General features: G+C 35.6%; 1 protein-coding gene across 2 annotated transcripts in view; it reads left to right on the forward strand.

The window, feature by feature from the left end:
* The window catches only part of LOC101739843 (C-type lectin 37Da), a 91,292-nt gene that overhangs the window by 29,565 nt on the left and 43,330 nt on the right, over positions 1-18,397 (forward strand). For both annotated transcript variants that reach the window (XR_009974276.1, XM_038013974.2), the window contains exons 2-3: positions 9,419-9,694; positions 15,407-15,463. Coding sequence is in view for 1 of the 2 variants with exons in the window: in XM_038013974.2 (XP_037869902.1) it covers positions 9,419-9,694; positions 15,407-15,463 (333 nt within the window). In the remaining variant the exon portion in view is untranslated. The remainder of the gene's footprint in view (positions 1-9,418; positions 9,695-15,406; positions 15,464-18,397) is intronic.

Consider the following 18,397-nt stretch of genomic DNA (forward strand, 5'->3'; position numbering starts at 1 on the left):
TAAATGGAAACTTTATTTTGCTTAGGTTGCATTTTGGATATTCACAAAACAGCTATTTTCTTAGCTGTAGGCACAGTTTGAAATACTAACCAGGACCAAGACAATAATTTTAAGACATTATCTTGAGCAAATGAGGAATTTTCTATTATTCCAGAGAACGCGACACAATTCTAATTGGCTTCTGTGATGATATGGGTATGGACTAATATTTCTTGTCATCATATCGGGCAGGACGCCATGAGGCCTCATGCATTGATTCCACGTGCCTGCCTATTTCTGTCGCGATGCAATGTTGCGTTCTAATTTGAAGAGACTTCCATCTCGTGTCTGAAGGGGGTTCTGATAGTTTAGTAGAGTATGTATTTCATCAGATTCAGTAATAAAAAACACATGCGTATAAAATTGTTTTATAAAGTACATATTTCAAATTTGATAATGGTTACAAAGTATATTCTTTTGTTCTATTTCTTTCCTAAGTAAGTAAAAGTATTTTAATCACGTAGACAGCATATAGATTATAGTAAGGAGTTAATGGATTTTGATACATTTTTACTCCCCTAGGGCTGTGACCTACTTTCAGCCCTGTTATTGAAGGCGCATTTCCTGCGTAAGCAAAGTAAAAATAATAAATTATCGATTATTCACAAGTTTGAAATTCAGTTTATAGCTTTTTTAACAGCAATGTAACGGCAGCAGGAGTAAGTCGCGATTAGTTCAAAAGGCTATAACTTAGGCCGTTAATTAAATTATAAAGAATTAGGTAGATAATTATTATTGTTTTGTCGTGTATATTCAGTTGATCAAAAGATAGTGTAAGCGGTTTGATCTCACCCTTTTTTACTTTATCGCTTTTAGCTATTTAAATACGTACTATTTTGTCAATCGTATAGTAATAAGGTTTTCTTTCTTAGTTTGTTAAACTGACATAATTATAACTTTGTGCTTCAAATATGTGGTGTGTATACATAAAAAAATTTTTTTGGAAATTTTGTTATGCTATTTATTGTGTGTTTTTAAATTTTATTTTACATTTTCCAACATTTTGATTGTAAATGAGGCTTGACCGTTTTCATGGTCAATCAATCTTCGAATAAAATTAAATGCGCAAAAATAATGTTCAATCCAATTTTTTTTATTACAGTGTTTCAAAACAAAAACATCTCGACTATAAAATGAATCTAAGAACATAAAATCCATTAATTGTTAACTACAACATTTGTGTATTAAAAGGCATTTTTTATCACTGAAGATTTGATTGGTCTGCTTTTAAAAGTATTTAGTTTTTGTTTTCCTTTCAGTGTTAATGTCAAATATTTTTTTATTATATTCGCTAAAGTACAAAATGGCCAATTAAACTCCATTAGATAGGAAAACATAATACGTTATAAGAATTTTATTACGCATTGATTAATTGTAACTGCAATTAAACAGAAACATTACAGTATTTACGTAAGAATATAAATTTTAATTTAACAATAAAACTTGAGCACTGCTAAGCATGATGAAATTGATTATGCTTATTTTTTTTTAAATGTACATATTAAGTAGTCAATATTTTTCCCGCTCTTTTGGTGTAAAGAGGCTTATAGAGCCCATTGCCAATAAATTACAGTTGCATTGCTCTTAATGTTATTGCTTCATCTAGAGTGAATTACGTTACCACAAGCCATTACGCAATAATTAGTGTTGTATTAATCATTACACTTTTTTTTGTCATCATTGTTTACGAAAATTTTAATATTTTTATTTGATACAAATAAGAAAAATAAGTTGGTGTCGTTTATTAAAATGATTTATTTTTATATTTACTTGATGCTTTTTTCCTTAAAATAAAGAGATACAATTTGGGTCATTTTACAGATAACAGTAATTTGAGTCGTCTATTATCAAAGGTGGCAATCTGTGCATTTGAACAAAAAAATGTTATTGATATGTCAATACAGATTGATTTGAATATAATCGTCTCCTTCAAAGAATACGGTTCAAAACCTGCATTAAATAAAGGTTAATACTTAACCTGTTATTTATCTAAGATGTCGTTCAGAAGAGTTTTGTGACTGCCAATGGAATACAAAGTCAATAATTCGTTTTTCTGATTTACCAATAATTGTCCAAAAGTCACATTGCCGGCTTTGATAATAGTCGACTCATTTATCCCATTATTGCATAATGGAATTGGGATAAAATAAATCTTATAGATCATGTAGAAATATTAACACATTCGTAGTTAGTGAATATTCCAAGGTTTGCAAGGTGACACGAATTAGGATCTTGTAGTTAATCGTTATGATGTAGGCCAAGGCATCTCAGAATTGATGCCAATTTGTTCAACAATGGACATGTTGGTCTGTTCTTTATAAAATGATATAGTAAACGCGTTTACATGCTTTCTTAATATTATCATACCTTAACTATTTGCGCAACCGAAGGTTCAGGTGCCGCAGAAAAATATTTGTAGTTGTTGTTAGAGTCAATTTTGTTTGTAAATTTGAGGTGTGCAATATCAGAACTTTTTATCGGCCACAATTAATATTCGTTTCGCTATTACTCAAGAAAAACCGAAATATCATATAATAATAAGCATATTTTTGTATTTTTACAAATAAATACTTTTATGTTGGAAAATTCACGGGAAAATTTTCATAGAATTACCGATAGTAAGACCTGGCCGATTTTTACGAGTACTTAATTAAAAACAGTCGAAATTCGTAAATTCACACATATTCTACATTTATATAAATATTTATAATCATGTATTCATGTGCCTGTCATGTAGCTTTTTTTTATTGCTTAGATGGGTGGACGAGCTTACAGCCCACCTGATGTTAAGTGGTTACTGGAGCCCATAGACATCTACCTTGTAAATGCGCCACCCACCTTGAGATATAAGTTCTAAGGTCTCAGTATAGTTACAACGGCTGCCCCACCCTTCAAACCGAAACGCATTACTGCTTCACGGCAGAAATAGGCGGGGCGGGGCGGTGGTACGTGGGACTTTTACTTGTTTACTAAACGGGCTATGGTGATTTGCCTATTTATATCTTTAAGTATATAAATTCTTCTGTACGTTTGTATTTTATCTACTGGACACCTAAAAGGCTGCACCGGTTCCGATAATTAAAAAAATGTTTGTTATTCAAGGGAATTTGAGAATCGTCACAATTCGATCCACTTCAAAAGTTTTTTTTTTTCCATATAACTAAAGTCTTTAATTTTCGGATTTAAGACGTATAGAGGACAATGTCGGGTTTACTGGTGTATATAATAAAAAATATAATAAAATGATATATGTATATATGACCATAATATGATCAGTACCGATTATATACACCACTGCGTATTCCCACAAACATCCACTAACGACCAGAGCCCATCTGTAGGCAAAGTCGAAGTCTAACTCCAAGTCTCAATAACATCGAAGTACACAAATCCAGAATCTTCCAGAATTGTCATTGTTCTGCAAAATTTCAATTATCAGTAATCACTGCACTTAACAGAGTATGATAAAAATTTATTGCTGTGAAACTAAATAAATTTATTAACAACCATTACATAAAGCATTTCGATAGTTTTATTACTATAATTGCACATTCTATGAACACGTTTAGCGTAATTCTGTAAATTGAAAGTTCAAGTTCACTTACTAACATTGAGTTGCAAATCGATTAGTCTTCTTGTTTTATTAAATAAATTCGTAGTGATTGTCAATTATATACTTTTGATGGTATATCCATATAAACGATTTCTTTCACAACACTTCCATATTAATTGTAAGTGTCCCTTCATAAAATTGAGACGTTGTCAAAATTTAAATTTTGTTTGTAAATTTCAGGTTTTTGCTGTGCTATTAAAAGTTAAAAAAGTTGATTAAGAAGATGATCTTTATTGTTATTCTAAGATACTGCGCTTTAGAGCTGTGGCTACGGTGAAGTTTTCACTCCTGTACATGGCTGGAATTGAAGCATCTAAACAGCTCTAACATATTTCTTCCACCGCAGAATCTGATTCCCATATCGAGACAGAAAAACCAGGGAGGAAGATTTATAACTCAATGACATTTTAATAAATATGTAAAAACGTGAAAAATTCATTTCCATTTTTCTTAAAATATTCAAATCTGTAAGAACTAAAATGGGCTGGGCCTCTGGCATATCGATATCATGAATGCTTCATTTAAGACGAAACAGATTTGAGATAGATCTCTAAGATTACAGAAATCTTACTGCCGTATTTAATACGCCTTTTGGCATATTCCAATAGCTTAGTGAATATCCATATTTTAGTCACTGCAAGCGCAAAGTATTGAATCCTTTTTCATTTAAAAACAAAACAACAACTTTCAATTGTTTCATTAGATTAAAATCAAATCTTAAGCTAACGAACAATTAATTATAAGAGAAGTTTCTCTATACTTATCGCGGCCTACAAACAAATTCTTTGTAATCTGAAATCTTAAAATCGTCTCTGAACTAGTTGCGCAAATTATTTGTAATGTCCTCTTTCTTCTTGTCTGTATCCCACATTATGTGGAATCCGAACTCACTTTCTTAGCCAGGCAGTCCACTGAGTTTCTCGGCGGATCTTCTCAGTTGGTCACGTTTCCGATCCGGTGGTAGATTCTGTGAAGCACTGCTCTTACTAGGGCCAGTGTTAGCAATACTCCCGGTTTGAGCCCAGTGAGCTCACCTACACGTCAAGGAGAAGCTGAAATAGCTTCTCAAGGCTATCAGCATAGGTAGGAAAGAAATTAGCCAGGCTCTCTTTGACCACATGTTAATCTTCTCTTCATTTCACTTCCAATGTTACTATCGGAATTATATAATAACGAAACGAAATAAAAATTGAATAATTCTTCCGTTATTCTGTTCACGGTAGCATTTAATCTATTGATTAGAGAGATCTGACAATACGGACAATAGTCGAACAACGGATACGAAACGCCTGCCGTGTCTGGTACACTTGACCCACATCCGGGTCGTGCAGACCGGTAGAGCTAACAATTAAATTGTATAACTGAAAAACGTTATCAATGTTTAGGTGTCGTTTGGTTTATTAATTGATACAAGGAGGTGGATTTAAACTAAAAAACGGAGTCTTTTTTTATTGCCTTTGTAGGTAGACGAGCATACGGCCCATCTGGTGGTGAGTGGTTACCGTCGCCCATGGACTTCAGCAATGCCAGGGGCCTACGAATGCTGCTGTCTTACACAATACTATTAAGAAATACTCTAGATTCAATGGCACGTTTTCCAGCGAAATTAAAACAATAATAAAAGTATAATAGAGGCAAATGAACAAGTTCAATAATACGTGATTCATAATTTTAAATTAAAATCATTATTATCTGAAAACAAGTTCAGCACTGGTAGACAATATTTTTCCCAAATTAAGCACTATGTAAACCTATATTAGTATTAATTGATAAGATTACGTAAATTAATGGCTAAGTGATGTAACTATCGTAAAGTTTCAGTAACCCCAGATGACCCCAAGTTAATAATTGTGAGCTGGTTCACCCATCTTCGCAATGAAACCATTTTTTGCCCAGTTAATGAGTACTTTCACCTTTTCACGAAATACCACCACGATGAAGCTATAACAGTATGTTTTTTTTTTATTGCTTAGATGGGTGGGCATAGACATCTACAACGTAAATGCGCCACCCACCTTGAGATATAAGTTGTAAGGTCTCAGTATAGTTACAACGGCTGCCCCACCCTTCAAACCGAAACGCATTACTGCTTCACGGCAGAAATAGGCAGGGCGGTGGTACCTACACGCGCGGACTCACAACAGGTCCTACCACCAGTAATTACGCAAATTATAATTTTGCGGGTTTCACTTTTATTCCACGATGTTATTCCTTCACCGTGGAAGTCAATCGTGAACATTTGTTGAGTACCCGCCTGCGCGATTCGAACACCGGTGCATCGCTTCAACACGAATGCACCAGACGTCTTATCTTTTAGGCCACGACGACTTCAGAATGTAATCAAAATAAACCCACAGTTTTCGCATTATTTATTACTGATATTATAGCGAGTGAGCTCATCACTTAAGTAGGTCTAGCTAGTCCTTCTAGCTTTTTCTTTTGAAAGCGTACAAGACAACCCATGTGCAATACAATTGTGACTTTGACATGTCGGTAAAACTTATAATGGCCATGCAAAGATTCGTATTTTGTAGGTAAACGACAAAGGGCAATAGCTTTTACCTAACTAACGGGGTCGTCGTACCCTTACGCCGAACGGGTGAAATTGCTCTGAAGACCGACGGACTCCAAGCAGTAGAGATAAACAATTCGGTGGCGTGTGATGCAGTGGTAAAGAGAGACGACGGAATCGTCTGTAGGAATTTCTCTATTTGAAAAGTAAAGTAATCGCTTTGCAATCCATCAAGACTAAGTCGTACCTTAAGATGACGACTACGCTCTGATGACGGGAACGTCCACTTTATATTGCCACACCAGTGGCATGAAGCCATCTCCTTATCTACCTCAAACACTTAGTTGTTACAACAACAAAACTAAGTGAATCTTCACATTAAGACTGACGGGTTTCTTAAAATAGCAGGTAGAAACGTATTTATCGTGTAATTTCGCTCACACAATGCAATATTTTATTTAGTACCCATTATTATTGAAACTTATCTGTCGTCGCAGTTATTTTACAAGGTAAAATCTTGTTTTAGTGCCAGGTTTTATATTTACGGTTATGATAATAAAAATGAAGTGCTTAATCGATAAGCACTTTGCTCAGAAAAATTTATATGATTATGTTGAATTTTAATAATAATAATCGGTGGACCGTCAACTGTCTGCCTACTTCTGCACCATTGCAACGGACATACTACTGGAAATATATCTCATATCGGAGGAGGATTAACACCAAGCAAACAGCCGGTCGTAAAACTTATGCCAAATCCGTATGCAGCATGATAAAGACATGCTTGCTGCTCCATATAAAAAGGGCAAGAGAAAGAAGAAGAAGACATCCCGAAAACTTGAATCGCGCTAACGACGTTTTCAAGAATACCATATACATGTTCTGAATACTAAAATTGCCGCGTGCGCAGGCAACCCAGTAGCCGACGACACAGCTGTACAATAGGGACAAGTGTTTCATCGCCAAGAAATTACCGCACACCGTAGCCGGGACCCTAACTCAGCGATTCAGCACGTAATTCATAGAAGTACACCCTGCCAAAAGCATAGTGGTGCTCTTTCTTAAGGAGCGTACGACACGAAACTCCTCCCGTATTCAACCAATAAATACCTCGATCCAGGAAAACAAGTATATCCGCTCGTTCCCCGCGGACTGGCTAGGCCGCAACTAAGGACGTCATACCTTCCAGCTGACGCAGGTGCTCACCGGCCATGGCTAGGGGTGAACTGACAGGGTAGTGCCACCACTATGATGACCGCAATAAGGAAGACTCCGTGGAGGACACGCTCCCGCCGCTCACGTCGCGGTCATAGGAGGGGATCTGTCGCTGCTGACCGCTGTGACTACGATGTTTCCCAAATTGGCGTCCTGGAAAGCGATGCTCGACTTCTGCGAGACCACAAGCGAGCAAGTCTTCCCTTGCCGATCCGTCGCTGCCGAACCGGGAGTCGGAGAAGAGAGTACGAGCATACGTACAGGGACTGGGCCTGTAGGCATCAGCCTCCCTCCATTTAAGGTGACCTGGACGGAGTCGAGGTCGCGTGGCGCACTACCTCCGCTCTAGCGCGCCAGCCAAGAGTAACATCATCGTGATAAGAGCGACCGGTTGGCGGTGTATCTACTGTGCAGTAGAAGCTTCTGCTTTGTAGTTGCCATTCCAAAATCATGAGAGACCTCCTGACCAAAATCTGGTTGTAACGCATTGAGTCTTTCATTGATTTCGATTGGATCGATTGGTTGGATTCTTTTATAAGTGTGTGAAGGTCACGAGAGACGAACAAAAAATTACAAAGATACACAAAAAAACTTAGTAAAAAATCATCAATTTGAGACAGTGCAATTTTATAGTTTTTATTTTTATTTTATTTTTCTTGTAAAATTTTCAACTTTGACCTATTCTAGACACAGGCTTTGCAATTATTGCAATTATCTACAGTAAACGATAATATCCTAATTGTTATCGATTACAGAACTTTTTTTTAAATCTTTTAATTGACAGAATACAAAAAAGGATATAATATTTTTTTTAATGCCGCTGGTAGCGGTGCCTTCGATCAAATTCACTAGTGGGCGCGAATAAGTTTCTCACTCAAAAAAAGCCCTATTTTTTGAGTGAGAAACTTATTCGCGCGAGAAATTTATTTTCGAAACGCGCCGTATCAAGGAAGACCACTTTCGGTAACGAAAGGTGATTGAACCATTTCGTTATCCCACCGTGCATCGAAATAAGTATTGGAATAATAATGGTAGATTCTCTTCATGTCACATGGCGAAATATCGTGAATCAAGTATTTGTTTGATTAATATAATTTTTTCAACCTCGACGAGGTACTCGTTATGAGGTATGTTGATATATGATCAAAATTACACTCAAACGAGTAAACGAAGCGGAAAGGCACAGTACACAAATAAACAATCATGGCTTACTTTGATATGAAATTTTATTATTATTCAGAAGATAACTTCCCGACGCACGAATTGGAACAATGCAAGGCTACCGATGCACAGATATTAAGGTGATTAATATATCCTTTTGTAGTAATTAACAGGGTTAATCTGTTTCGTTTCCGTACATTTAATCTTTGAAAAAATCTGATAAACATATTTAAGTATTGAAGCCATTGTTTACTGTGATTGCTGTTTTTATGATGGTAATATATCTGATTTTATGCAATAAATGCAAATACGATGTCGATTTAAATTGGTTTGTAGATCAACAGCATGAAGTGGCCGCATTTGGAAAAACAGTATATCTCGAAAAATAGTTTTGCTGAAAAGTAGTCAATTTTACAGTAAGCCGTAAGCAACTGACTGACTAACGTGTAACTATAATGAGACCTTAGAACGTACATCTCAAGGTGGGTGGCGCATTTACGTTGTAAATGTGTATGGGATCCAGTAACCACTTAACAACAGGCGGATTGTGAGCTCGTCCACCCATCTAAGCAATAAATAAGAAATTAGAAAAAATGATTGATATGTAACGTGTTTTATTGTTTTTAATCTTTAATCTAAACCTACTCGTGTTAGCACTTATAATATTTAGCTATCTTTCTCAATTTCTGAACTATATGTTATGCACTTCATCTCCCTTGCACACAAAATCAATCAAAACTCGATCAATCAATCAAAGGGAAATTCCCTTCTAGAAGGGAGAACCAGATAAAAATGACACAGTAACACTGTTTCTTTCACTCTTTTCTCTAACCACTATTCGTACAGTCATTTTTATCTGAATTCTCCTTTCTCCACAGAATTCCAAGAGCTGGCGCGTCAGAATAAGATAACGAAGCAAATTCTAGAAGCTTTTCTCCAGAAGAAACTCGGCGTGAAGAGTAATGCAGTGAGACCTCCTTCGGTTCTGGATATATTACCTGTCAAAATGCACACGAAAGAAAGTACACTAGAGCAGTCTAATAAAGAAGAGGATTTCCAAGAAGACTTACAAGAAACTCAAGACTACATGGAGGATGACAACCTACAAAGTGTAGAATCAGAGCAGATCGACTCGTTCTTGGATTCAATTGAAGGCATGTATTCGATTTATTAAGAAGCAAAACTTTAAACAGTGGAATTTTTAAAAAAAGTCCGTGATGGCTTTGCTGATCTGTTTGAATTACTTTAAGACATAAATTACAATAATTACAATACAAATACATTTAATACATTACCTCGTTCGTTTGGTGTTTGATGATCGCCCCGAGTCAGTTTCTGTGTTAAAGATAATTCTGAGCTTACCTTGTTTTGGTTATATGTACATTTATTTTTTATCCTACCCGTGCGACGCATGCAGTAATTACGTATATTATATGTATTATATATATATAGTATAGTATTATAATTTTGCGGGTTTCATTTTTATTACAAGACGTTATTCCTTAGCCATGGAAGTAAATCGTGAACATTTGTTAAGTATAGTTTGTTAAGTATATAAGTGTAGTTTAGTGTATCATTAGTAAGATTGGTACCCGCCTGCGGGATTCGAACGCCGGTACTCGCAAAATACGAATGCATCGGACGTCATGTCGTTTAGGCCGCGACGACTTCGACATAATATTACGTGCATATTTTTAGGGCCGATAACACAGAACAAAATCTTACTTTGGAGCTTGGGGCCGTTGAGCTTACCACTAGTACTTTAGTATCTCCTAGAATTACCATAAATACAATAATAGCACTATATCTACAATGCATGTACTGTCCTTAATTGAAGAGTAACTGGTCGTCCCTCCGTAGTAGTATGTTACGACTTAAGTGTCGTCAATTTGGGTATTGGTCGGTATGCGTAGGGTGCGGTCTGGTTTATTTCTAAATCTATGAACTCGAGTTCGAAGAATTCGTATATTAATCGTTATCCAATACAATCGAATCATAATTCAATCGAATCATCTTAGTGACTGTAACACGTTTGGCTCTTAATGGCAGATATCTACTGCTTTGGTGGATTATAAATAGTTTTTCCTGTACGGATTTAATAATTTCTGTACATTTTTGATCATCATAGTCGGTTACTCTTGGCAGAGCAGTTGTGTTCATGTAGAATCCCTGTTTATTAAAGCCTCGACAGCTGTTATCCATAGTTGGCGAACTAAGTCTTGGCGCGCACACTCGTTAAGTGGGGTTTTGGTAAGGATTTTTATCCAATCAGTCCAGCGCATGGGGTTTCGTCCACGAGATTTTTTATCATTGACCCTACCCAGAACAATAAATTACTCGATAGACTCTGCTGGTCGTCGCATTATCTATCCAAAATATAATATTTTTGATACGCATCATAATTTTATTCTTAATATCTAATTATTTTTAAGATTCCACATTCCTAGATTTTAATTTAATATGTGTTAAGCTTGGTCCTTCAAGTTCATAAAACTTGCAGATGCGAAGGCATTTATGTCATGCACCTTAGCGGCCCTGACCTTAACAAACTGGTTTTCCTTGGAAATGCTAGTGTTGCTACTCAAGAAGCAATGTTTGCAAAGGACACATTTTTGACGTGTGTAGGTCAGACAAATCAAATATGAAATGAAATTGTCTTAGTATTTTTATTTGTGTGTGTGGACTTCGTGATTAAGCGCTAAAATTTAATTAGCTATACGATTATTCTTAATTATGTAATGGGCTAATAAACGGGGTATCGCCGTAGTAATCACTTTTAGGCACATAAAAATATTACGAAACCCCGAAAATCTGGAACCGATAATTTTAAAATCAATGGAACCAATCCTTTCAACTTAACAACTAACTGTCTCGAACAATGAATTTCAATATTCGTTATTGTTTTCGACAGTGATTAAATTAAATATCACTGATTATATCTGTAAATCAGCTGTTTTAAACCCCGTATGGTATTATTGACCCTGATCTTTAATTCCATGCGTCGCCCTTGAGAAGTTCAATGTTCAGTCAAAGAACTCAGCATAATGGCGAGACTATGGAACTCGTACTACAAATTACTGACGATTAAAATACTTCTTTTAACACATTCGCTGCGATGTCAGAGATATTTATTGCTTACAATAACAAATTCCTTTCATACTTAAAAACGAATGTCAGAAAAGTTAATGAATTTGTAAAATAATATCAGAAATCAAATATTATAATACATTAAATAGACAAAATAACTTTAGCCTTTTTAGCGTTAGTATTTTAATAAATTAAAACATTTTGAAGGTATATCTTGTTTTTATTGAGACACATCGAAGAGAAAGCAATTATATATAATATATGTATGATTTCCTCTTTACCGTTCTTAATCATTTTCACGATAAGCTTCTTATCTTCAATTACTGTATATTAAGGGATATTTGTACAAAATTCCTAATTTGTTACCTTGTTCATTTTTAACAGGATTAAATCATTTTCCATTTTAAATATATCTGATTCGTATTTTATCCGTGAAAGTATTTACGTAACTCTTTTTTTTTTTCATTATACCGCACATCTATCTGTGTAAGCTACTTCAAAACGATATCTTAGCTCTACATTGTAATTAGATTATTTAAACATTGGTTTAGCCTAGTCGAAGTATCTCAAGTTATACCAAACAAAAACTCATGGGGAGCTTATTTAGTCGAAGACGAAACCAATGACTAGATAAAAAAATGTAATACTTAATATTTCATTTATACTCAGTAAACTAGTTGACATATCATTATGTAATCTCATCTCAGCCTGTTCACTACTGAACATAAGCCTCTCCAATTGATGTCCGGCCTTTTTTTGTTTCTCCTACCTATGCTGTAAGTTGAGAGGCTATATCAGCGTAACCCTAGCGTATGGGTGAGCTCACGGGGCTCAAACCGGGAGTGTTGCTAACACTGGTGCTAGGAAGAGCAGTGCTTCGTAGAATCTACTACCGTATCGGAAACGCGACTCACTAAAAAGATCCGGTGAGAAACTCAGGGGGCTAATTTACTCATCGAGCCTAAAAGCATCGTTAATGGATCGGGAAAGTACGGCCAGTTTGTAGCCACCTGCATCCAACGTGACCCAGCGATGTTCACTAGGTCACTTGTCAGGTCTTATCACGATGTACGACAGAAATTAAATTTTCGATTTCTAAAAATGTACACTTCTAAATTAGTCGATAATCACGTATTGCGTCTCTACCAACCCAAGATACAGTGAATAAATGATGTTGTCTGTAGAAACGAAATATCGCCGGGCGTCTTCTAATCATATCTCAAAATATTAATACGAATTTTGGCCTCGCTTACTGCCCTTAACGCAAAATTGAACATGACGTAGCACGGTCGACGGGTTATTATTCTATTCTATCAGCCCACAGACGTCTACTGCTAGATATAGGCCTGCCCCAAGCCTCACCACAAGATCAGTCCTGCACTGCCTGCATCCAGCGGATCCCCGCGAACCTCACTAGGTCTTCGGTCCATCTTGTAAGAGGCTTACTGACGCTACGTCTTCCGGAATTATATTTGAGAGATAAATAAAGCAGCCAGATGCATTTCTAACGATGACTACTCGTGGATACACTTACAATTATTATTTTTTCTGTTCAATGGAGGCCTTAATGATACTGAACAATCCATCTTATTTCTAGGACTGTAATGTTCAAATTAAAAGTTATATCTATGTCGTGGTACTTTAAGTACACGCTGTCAGTTTAACGTGAGATAGTTAAGAGGGAAATAGCAAACGGGAACATCATCAGAACTCGCTGACCCATTTCCACTATGTCCCCACCGACCTGTTTACACTTGAGCACAGAAAACCAGCGGGATTCGTACTAAAGCCTAACGCACTAGCGTTTTTACATCGTACCGAAAAAAGTTATTGGAGTTGCAAGCTGTGAAATAAATCTTCAAAAATTTTTTTTACCCTGATCCACCTGATTTTTTGGCTATTATTAATTAAATATTATTTTTAATACGTTTTAAGCAATACTAATGTCTAATCTTATTTCATATATATAATTATCAATAACTAGCTGACCCGGAAGACTTCGTAGTGCCTCAATCGATAAATAAAAGACCTAAACTTTTGTATAAAATAAACTTAAAACGAACAAAACGAATCCGTCGGACAAGGGACACATCAAAAGAAAAACAAAATTGTTATTTTTATTTAATTCCTAGAATTTTCATATTTATTCACATTTTAAACCTTCTCTGGACTTCCACAAATAATTCAAGACCAAAATTAGCCAAATCGGTCCAGCCGTTCTCGAGTTTTAGCGAGACTAACGAACAGCAATTCATTTTTATATATATAGATTTGTACTTAATGCTAAGTAACCGCTATAACCATGTAAGGGTGAGTGACCAAAGTTATTAGGTTATCGAATGTGATATGTTTGCGTGTACACGAAATACGAACCGGGCTTAGTCAAATAAAGGAAAAACTTCCATTTCATGAGTCAAATGTTAAGAAAACTCTCAATAGTTATTCGCGATTTGTTGAACCAGTGCGTGCGACTACTTATTATGAAAATCTACTTTCATTTGCCACCGCTAATGGTGTAGCCTGCGTTTAACTGCGGTCTTTTAGTAAACGAAGTTCCAGGCGCTCTGTTATTTGTCTGTTTTTCTATGTCAAAAAGTATTTCACTTTATGTCTATGGATAAAACTGGATATGTCAACCGTTTTTTCGTTTTCGGCAACGGAATGTGAACTAAACAGATAATACCACTTAGAATTAAGAGTCATTTATAAATAATTTTATTGGCTTTATTGGTGGTAGGACCTCATGTGAGTCCGCAAGGGTAGGTACCACCACCCCGACTATTTCTGCCGTGAAGCAGTAATGCGTTTCGGCTTGAAGGGTGGAGTAACCGTTGTAACTATACTGGGACCTTAGAACTTATATCTCAAGGTGGGTGACGCATTTGCGTTGTAAATGTCTATGTGCTCCAGTAACCACTTAACACCAGGTGGGCTGTGAGCTCGTCCACTCATCTAAGCAATGAAAAAAAATACAATAAAATAACCTTAAAAAACAAAGAGACGTTTGGATGCCAAAAATGATTTAATAAATACATAATGTCCTTCAAGAGAGACCTTAAACTAAGCATCAAAGTCGAAACTAGAACAACAATGAAGACAAGGTCAACACGAATAGCGATGACCACGGATTAGCGCCCACATTTGGTTAGTTTTTAAATTACTATATATGTTCATAGTATTTATGTTTCTAAGATATATCTGTACTATTTATTTGATGAATTAAAAAAAAAAAATTAAAACTATTTTTACAGTATAAGGTCGTTTTTATATTCCATATTGTCATTCGTCATTCTCATTAACTATTTTCCGACGATACGAATAATTTACAATTTTCGTTATTGTAGATACGAAAATTGTAGATTATTGTTTTATTTAATAATTTATACACCGCAATTGTAATTTTAATTAGGTCTACAACTCCCGAAAATCGTAGGAAATCTTAAACGAAAAATAAGGTTTAGATTGGCATGCACAAAAATATAACAAATACATTAACTTATTTTACCAAGAGCGATTAAAAAAATTATAGTTTCAATCTTTTTGGAGGATCCCGAGAAGTTACGTCCAGCGGCTTTGTTTCATTTTCCCAGCTTTTTTGCACTTTCACAGATACTAAACAATTAATAAACCACCGTTATTACACATTTAAACCTGAAGAAACACTAAATAGACAAAATAAAACAAATCACACAAAATAACTCATCGCGCTCCCGCCAAAAAGTCCTGTCAAATATGTGAATTCAAAATAAAATGACAGTTTGTTTATGGCTTTGTTTCAGGTCGGAAAAAATACCCGACTCCGCCATTCGAGCCAGAGCTGGAACCCAATAGCTACCGTGAGACTATTTTAATTACCCATTATTTAATTTACATACTGATTTAAAATAAAATATTAAACATATTTCTCAAAAACCGTTTGTTATATTCATTCAAACGATTTTCTAACACAAATATTCTGCTATGTTTAATTGGTGCTGATAGCTAGTCAATTAATTGTGTAAATATTAACTTCACACGGATTTGGCGCGAAAACTGCGTGATCTAAATTAAAAGATTAATAAAATTTGGTAGATAACGGTATGTCCTTTTTTATTATTTTCAATAATATGTTTAATTCTAATTAAAACTACTTCGTTTTCATAGTCACGGACGACCCCGTGTGTGTAAAGTCGTCGAAACTTCAAAAATAATATAACAATAATAAATAAAGCCAGATTAAACCGTAAAATAAGTTATAATAAGGTTTTCGATTCACGAAAACCGAAGAGAATTACTAGACGTTTACTTATATACCATAAATACTACTGTAATAGGATTAGTACAAGGAAATAAATATGATGGTATTAAATACATACGAACTTCAAAGCAAAGCTAACAGTCTGGATCCCTGCTGAGCCGTGTAGAGTTTCCACTATCGTCTTCATTTGCAGGTTCATTATTTTAACACTTTATTGGATTAGAATTATTCATGAATTGAGTCGAATTGAGATTTGAACGTTGTATTTAAAATAAGCTTGTTTTTTCATTAGCATTCCAAATAAACAATTACAATGGTTGACAAATTAATCTACATTAAAATTTATTTTTATTGCATAGATGGGTTGACGAGCTCACAGCCTGGTGTTACGTGGTTACCGGAGCCCACAGACATCCACAACGTAAACACTGCCACCCACCCTGAGATATGACACAACCATAAGAGGTCCTACCACCAGTAATTACGCTAATTATAATTTTGCGGGTTTGATTTCTACTACACGATGTTATTCCTTCACCGTGGGAGTCAATTGTGAGCATTCGTTAAGTACGTATTTCATTAGAAAAATTGGTAACCGCCTGAGATTCGAACACCGGTGCATCGCTCAACACGAATGCTCCGGACGCCTTATCCTTTAGGCCACAATAACACGTAAAATAACGCTAGAATCTTTATTCCGTAGCTCGTAGGAGATTTATCACTACGATGACTTGAAAAAGCCTTTATTATGTGCTGTTAATGTGCTTTAGTAACGATTTAATGTCACGTGGCCCAGGTACTCGGCACAAAAGGCCAGAGAATCTACAACCAAATTCTAGTTTACCATATTGAAATTCATATTTTTAGCATAATTGAATAAGAGTTTATTGAATGGCTGTCCAACGATGTGATATTAATTCAGCGCAGACTATTTCAAATGTCAAGTAAAACGGCATGTCGATTTCCGTTGAGACCATCTGCAGTTTTATTAGATGTGTCATCGTAATGACGATGTTAAAGAATTTAAATGTCTTCTGAGATTTGAAAATTCGCATCTAAATTTTGTTGAGACTTTTGAAAAGATATGCACGTTATTTGCCAATCAGGGTTGGTCTGTCATTTCACTGAATTGACTAATCGAACAGTTTAACCAGAAAGACAGCCTTCTGGGACTCCTCTTTCGACTGCCTTGAACTAGCTTTTGTTCTTCTTTAAATGGGTGAGCCGCAACCCGCCTTGAGAGAGCACGTCGAATTTTCAATTATATTGTATGTATCGGGTGTCGCATCTGTCTGTCTATGAGAAAATAACTATAATAAAAAGAATCTTTCACGAATAATCACTTTACTCGATTTACGTTCGTACCATGCTCTCTAAAAATCGCCAATCCTGGTGGAGTTCCTGGAAAATAATAAGAATAATAATGAACGAGTACAAATCAAACGCGGTCACCCGGCCCCAAACTACTTTTTTTCCCTGTACTATAAATTTTATATTTAAACAAATACATATTATGTAGATTTTAAACACCCAGACAAAGAGTACCACAACAATGTTTTTTTTCAAAATAAGTTCAATGTCTATGTGTGCAGTAGTGTGAAACTAATAATTAAAAAAAAAAAAATTCCCGAAGTTGTAATCGAGCCTATGCCCAGCAATCACGGGCAGTAAGTAACTAGTGCACCACAGAATCATCAAATTATAAAACAACACAATCGAACACGGTGTAAGCTGAGTTTGTTTGTTCATAATTATTAATTTAAACGCACCGAAAATCAACAACCCTATATCCATAGAAGTTTGCCTAATGTGTAATTTTACGCATAATTATTAGGCAAATGTTTGAGCTTCGACTGACCCGACCAAGCACACACAGGTGATCTTACAACAGTACGTTTTGTAAATATATTAAATGTCAAGGTTGTGGGATCTCTGTGCATTCGACGCGAACTCGATTCGAATGTCGAAAAATAGTCATAATTTACAAAAAGTATCGGTTAGTTTGTTGGCTTATCACGATAAATGACTGCAAACAACGCGCAAGTTAACCTAGCACATCTCTCGACAATAGGGACCAAAGTCGCATATTTATTTTTTATTTCTTTATTGCTTAGATGGGTGAACGAGCTACAACCCACCTGGTGTTAAGCGGTTACTGGAGCCCATAGACAACTACAACGTAAATACGCCACCCACCTTGAGATATAAGTTCTTAGGTCTGAGTATAGTTACAACGACTGCCCCACCCTTCAAACCGAAACGCATTACTGCGAGCATCCCGGCAGAAACAGGCAGGGCGGTGGTACCTACCCGTGCGGACTCACAAGAAACCAGCAATTACGCAAATTATTATTTTGCGGGTTTGATTTTTACTACACGATGTTATTATCCATACGTTACAGTTCTTTAATGCTAAATATCTAATTCTAATTGATTCAAACGTATTCATACATTCTGATACGGAACTAGTTTCTTTAAATAGTTAATTTTTTTTTATTTGACTATATTTCAGTTTAATATTGACGCGCATTGT

Source organism: Bombyx mori, chromosome 11 (genome assembly GCF_030269925.1).
Source record: "Bombyx mori chromosome 11, ASM3026992v2".
Classification (NCBI taxonomy): domain Eukaryota; kingdom Metazoa; phylum Arthropoda; class Insecta; order Lepidoptera; family Bombycidae; genus Bombyx; species Bombyx mori.